Source organism: Cariama cristata, unplaced genomic scaffold (genome assembly GCF_000690535.1).
Source record: "Cariama cristata isolate BGI_N322 unplaced genomic scaffold, ASM69053v1 scaffold27958, whole genome shotgun sequence".
In the NCBI taxonomy this organism is placed as follows: Eukaryota; Metazoa; Chordata; class Aves; order Cariamiformes; family Cariamidae; genus Cariama; species Cariama cristata.
Genome location: NW_009630089.1, coordinates 22,903 through 28,988, shown reverse-complemented (window position 1 = coordinate 28,988; position 6,086 = coordinate 22,903). Strand labels below are relative to the sequence as shown.

Here is a 6,086-nt window from a genome sequence, read left to right as displayed (position 1 = left end):
CAATCAAATCTAGACCTTTGGGGGATAAAAAAAAATTACCACAGAGTTCAAATGGGAATTTTCCCCTCGTGCACACGTGGTGTTGCACAACAGACCAGGCTACGTTATCAGCTCCTGCGGTGGATTTTCCTGTGCAGCTCTCAGTTCCTGCCCCAGAGAAGCTGGTTTTGACTTCCACTGTAAATAACTTTGGACTCATAAGGCAGGCCAGGAGGAGCCTGCATGCAGGCAGTGCATTTTTCATATCATCTATCTATCCTCCAGGGAAAACCAACAAATAAATGCCTGCTGCAGAAATACTGATGTAAAGAGTTTTTTACCGAAACAAAACAAACCCCCAAACAAAAATCCCAGCTCACCAAGCAAATAAATGGGCCACCTTCACACAACAACCCACCACAAGTTTCTCCTCCTTAAAAGAACAGGTCTGCAAATAAAATTACGTGGTCAAAATAAAATCTAAATTATGAAATCTTCAGACTTCAAACAGAATGCACAATATTTAGTAGGACTAATGTTGCTCCTCCTGCCTTTGCTCCCATTAAGGCAGGGAGATGGGCTGGGACGGCAGCATCTTCAGCAGCCCGACGTAAAGCTACCAGAAATTGCAGAGGGACAGCATGATGCAGTGCCTGGCAGCAGGGATGCCTGCTTGGTTATTCTCCTGTAGAGCGCACAGATTAACAGAGCTAAAAGGTTTGAGTAGGTTCCTGAAGTGCTATTGTGGCACAAATAAATAATACTGCAGTGCGCGCCAAGCATTACAATCGCTGCTTCTTTTTAGAACGATTTCTTAGTGTCAGATAACTCGCCATCTCTGACGAATTTCTCTTGTGCTGTTTTTGCAGTATGAATGGAATGAAAACGAGCTCTTCTTGTTCAAGTCATCTGTCGCCTATGCCATGAGAAAATACTTTGCAGAGAAGAAGCAACAGGAAGTTAACTTCCAGTGAGTGGCTTGCTTAATTGTGCCAGCTATGTCTATATTGCTTCTGGTTCGCTAGCGGCATGAATTGGTGGAATTAATTGTGCCTTCTGTCAAATTTAAGGTGATAGCATACAATGTCAAACATCAGCCGGTTGTAAAAGGCAAGATGCCAGCTTGGTTACATGCTGTCTTTTCTCTTCACTCAAGAGTCTGAAGTTCAGGAGTAATGTGCTAAAGTTAAGTAACCTCAGTGGATGCAGGCGGCTTTGTCTCGCATGGCTTATCAGTGATGGAAGTGAGCCTTGAGAATTTGTGCCTGACACCTATATGGAAATATCAGGGAATATACATTGATTAGAAATAAAAATTTCTAACAATGTGTGTGTATGATACTGAATATCCAAGAGGTTTTGGGCCAAAGAAAGATAAACTTGTTGGTTATAAAGCACTAGAATTCTGTGCAGACTTATGAATCTTATCTATGTTCACTTACAAACATAAAATCTATCATCTGAAATTGATTCTAGTAAGAAAAATAACCCTTTTTATTAGGTCTCTTCAAAAATTTTCAGAAGTTATCTGCTTAAGTTATCTGATATTACTTTATAGAACATCAGTCATGTAACATCTAGTATCTACTCCCTGCAGAATATAAGAAAGAAGGATTGGGGTTTTTTTTGCTTGGTACTTCATACATTACCTCGTTCATGAGGCCTGTCCCAAACAGTCTCTGTTCTGCAGCTGATTATGTGCTTTGGAAAATTACACCAAGGATTGTCTCAGATACAGGGTAGACTCTCTCCATTTAAAGTTACGGATTTGCACATAGAAAAAGAAATTCTGTCAGGAAAATTGATTTCAATTCCCAATTGAGGTCACTAGGAAGAACTCACTCAGCATAAACTACCCCCCCTGGCATTGCCAATCAAACACGACTGTTCGCTTGCCTGAATTTAAAGCTAATGTCATCTCAGCAATTAAAAAACCCCTTTCTCTTCTGTTTCTCATTCAGGATTACAGACATTCACGTTGGGGAACAAACACAAAGGATCTCCTTCTACCTTACTGTCAGCATGCCAGGTAATATCAGTGATATTGTGCCCAAAGCTGACGTGGAAGATGCCATCAGGTGAGATTTTGCTCTCTGGGGAAAAAAAAAAAAAACAACCAACCAACCAATCAGGTGAAAGGGTGGAAGGGAAAGCAGTGCTCAAGTCAGCTGAGGCAGAAGGGGTGATAAGAAAGTCAGATCTGCAGTTAGCATGGAAATAGTGGGATGAGAGAAACTGTTAGGACAGAAAGAAAACTGTCCATCTATCTGATGGTGTCTTGGACAACAGCCAATGTCAAATGCTTCAGGGGGCTTGTAAAACTGCTGTAACACACCTAATTGCATCATACCTTGCCAGAAAATATCATTGTTCAAACTTTAACAGAAACTATCTTACACTCTGAAAGACAGAGCACAGTAACAGTGTGTGCATGCACACGTGTTTTCTTCCTCTCATTAGTGAATATTCAGTGCAAGAATTATTGTTAGCAAGGACTCCAGAATAATGATGTACTAGAAAGGTAGTCAGATGTATTTCATTATACAGACAAGAAGAGGTCAGAGGAGGAACTAGTTCCCACTTATGGGTCAATGAAGACCTATTTTATAGCACAGTATGACACCACTGTAAGTCACTGCTGTAAAAACGATAAGTAAAACTGCAGCTCTGCAGATGGTCATGAGTAATGTAGAATGGGAAATGAAGAGGGCACAAATCTAAAAGCAGCAGCAACATGAGATGGGGTTGAAAAAGCAGTGAGTTAAGTTTGTGAACCAAGGGAGAAGACTATGGCTGTGAAAGTCACTGCCTGGTTAGCACTCAACAGCAGAAGCAGAAGTTCAGGGAAAAACAAGGCACAGAAAATACACCAGGGAAGGGGTTTTCAGGGCATTGAGAAACGCAAGAATCAAAACTATGGAAGACTGTAGGAGAGAAACAGGTGAGAAGATGTCAAAGCTGTGGTTTTCTGTCACATATCCAAGAAACTTATGGATAACCAAGAAACTTATGGCAAAGATAATGAGGGGCAAAATGCAAATAGCGAGGGAGATCAGAAGGCTGTTTGCCTCATTTTGATAAATGTTAAGACTGAGTTTAAGTGTTCATACAGTGTCTGAACATGTCAGTTAAGCTGCAACAAGTTAAGGGCTTAAGGTGCTGTGGTTGTCACTCACAAGCCCATGCCAGAAGAAGCATGGATTTAGAAGTACCTCCTGTGTAGCCTTTTCAACTGAGCAGCTCAGGGGAAGCTTGGCACACTGGACATTTATAAAACAACTGAAAACTGTTTTTTTCCTTCCAATAAACGTGTGAAACTCTTCGAATTTGCTCTTGATGGCAGGATGTCTCGGGGACGAATCAATGAGGCTTTCAGACTGGATGATAACACACTGGAGTTTGTGGGCATAGTTCCAACCCTGGCCACACCTTATGAACCACCAGTCACCATCTGGTTAATTATATTTGGGGTGGTCATTAGCCTGGTTGTCATTGGAGTTATTGTCTTGATCATCACTGGGCAGAGAGATCGCAAAAAGTGAGTAATATTTTTGATACTATGATCATGACCATTGCGAGATGTCCCGATGACTGAATCATCAGGGTGCTCACAAATAATCTGCCAAATCTAACTGAAGTAAGTTAAGGAATTAAAGCTTATTACTCCCCTCCCACCAACAGTGATAGCTAAAGGTTGAGCTCCCTGCTTTTTAGTGCACAGCAGCTTTGGCAGCTTTGTGCAATTTCCCCATCATCATCAGTTTAACCAAGGCAGCTGGACACTGTGGCTACTGGGAGCCGCAGCATAGCCAGGCTTCTGCCAACCCCACACTTGCTGGGAACACAGTGCCTTCTCCAACAGCAGAGTTGTGCACATTCATTAGCACCTGCAGTTTTCAATAATCTTGTTGGAAGCTGTCCAGTAATGTAACGTTCCTCAAATACTGCATTAACAGCAATAGCTAGGTTGGTTTTCTATGTCTCTCCATTAATGGGGTTTCTAAGAATATAGTAGGTTTGCTACAGTTCCCCTTAAAACCAACAAAATTCCTTTTATATAAATATTCCCAATTAAACACAGTATTATTTACAGTAGGGGATTCTGGGGATCCAGAAAGATTTGAACAGAACAGGAGTGTCTAATATAAAATGAATTTTCATTACAGGAGAACGAGAGAAAGTAGGGGTGAAGCAGAATCAAACTGTGAAGAGGAGAACCCTTACAATGAAGAGGGAAAAAGCAACATGGGTTTTGAGCCGTCTGAAGAGACACAAACATCATTCTAGAAGACATGGGTACACCAAGGGTTTCTGGGTTTTTTCATTTCACTTTTAACAATAGTGTCTAGTAAGGACGAAAGCACTATGGATGTCATCAAACATAATGTCTTCTGGTTGACCATTAATCTGCTGGTTCATAAACAACAGCAATTAAATCTGCTGTTTATGTGGTAACTAGAAAACTTGCAAAAATTGAAGATACATATGTCCTATGGCTTTTCTACGAATTACGCGCATAATATTACACAGTATTTGTGCTGCTTTTCATAAGTGTGCTGCATCCAACTTCTCTTTGTTTCCTCTGTAATGAGATACAAGAGCTTGGAAGTATACAGTTGTATACAGATCAAGAGAGGCATAAAGATAACACAAATATTCCTAATGCCCAAGAGGAACATCTTGATCTTTCCAGACAGAGACCTCAAAAGTGTATCTAATAGGCAGTGAGAACAAAACCTGACCACCAGAAGAAACTTAGTGATGAAGAACTCAATTTGATATAAAAAAACTGCAATGTTTGCACCTTCAGGAAATCTGTATCAATGTAAAATGGATACTGGATGAAGACTAACAAGCACTGGAACTTTGTTAGGAAGTTGTAACATAAGTTATTTTTCTAACTGTTTGCTTGATAAGTATCGTAGAGACCAAATCACCCATGCTCCCTCAAAAAAAAAAAAATACTGAAAGATCTCTGTGTTATGCTGTCATCCAAAAATGGAATAAATTTCCTTAACACTAAATGATCAAACTTCCTTTTTTCTTTTTTTTCAGTACCTTAGCCATTACCTCCACTATTAAAAATACTGCATTACAAATACTGCGTACTACAAATACAAATTGCACTATGACATATGGTAGATTGAGGCTTGGGAGGTTCAAGTTGTACCTGAAAAAGAAAAGCTGCTCACAAGGAGGGTAGTGCAGCACTGGAGCAGGTTGCCTATTCCATGCTCTGGGAGAGGCTGTGGGTTCTTCACCTTTAGGAGTGTTCAGAGCTCAGGTAGACAAAGGTATGGCTGATTGAGTGTTGGGGACAGTCCCACTTGGAGTGAAAAGTTTGGCTAGATGACCTCCAGAGGTCCCTTCCAGTCAACATTAGTATGATTCTGTGTCTTGTAGGTCCTGTGCCATACCTGCCGTCATGCCAGTGCAGTTGTTCTGTACACACCAGGGCCACTGAAAGGCACGAGGTGTCTACTCAGTCCTGCGTTCTGACAAAGAGCCCGTAGCAAACACCAGCCTGCCTGAAAAACGTTCAGCAAATGCACAGACTCTTTAAATCATGGGCCTCCAAAATTATCAGAAACTGCAGAAAGCAGTCAAACATATACCTGAAAACACACAGCTGGACTCTGTGGGCTCACAAAACTAATGCTTTACACTCATTTCCTATTTAAGAGACAAGACCCTTAATTGAGACAGTTCAAAATGGTGGGCAGGTGATACTGATTAACTGCAAACTAGACAGGAATGTAAAGGAATGAAAATAATTTTTCTTTAAGTTGCCTACCTACACCACATATCCCATTGCCATAACATCCCCAAACCTTAGTACTTCAGCTGAACTTTTAAGATAAATAATTCAACTATATGTGGTCTTCCCACTTACTGTGCAGTAACAGAAAAAGGGGATGGCAAAGCTGGAAACAATCAAATAATGTAATTGTTCATGCCAGCTGTCTTCAGATCTGTTGTTAAGATTAACATTTCCATTAAGGCAAAGCTTTCATTTCAAAGCAATTAATTTTAAAAACTGTGCTATGAATCAAAAAACACCATGCAGAATTGTCAACACGTAAAGCCACTGAAAAAATACAGCAGGA

At 40.6% G+C, this 6,086-nt stretch overlaps 1 protein-coding gene across 1 annotated transcript in view; it reads left to right on the top strand.

The window, feature by feature from the left end:
* The window catches only part of ACE2 (angiotensin I converting enzyme 2), a 25,026-nt gene extending 20,760 nt beyond the window's left edge, over window positions 1-4,266 (top strand). The window contains 4 exon segments of the mRNA XM_009705393.1: window positions 849-949; window positions 1,941-2,057; window positions 3,323-3,517; window positions 4,146-4,266. Coding sequence (XP_009703695.1) covers window positions 849-949; window positions 1,941-2,057; window positions 3,323-3,517; window positions 4,146-4,266 — 534 coding nt within the window.
* The last annotated feature ends 1,820 nt before the right edge of the window (window positions 4,267-6,086 follow it).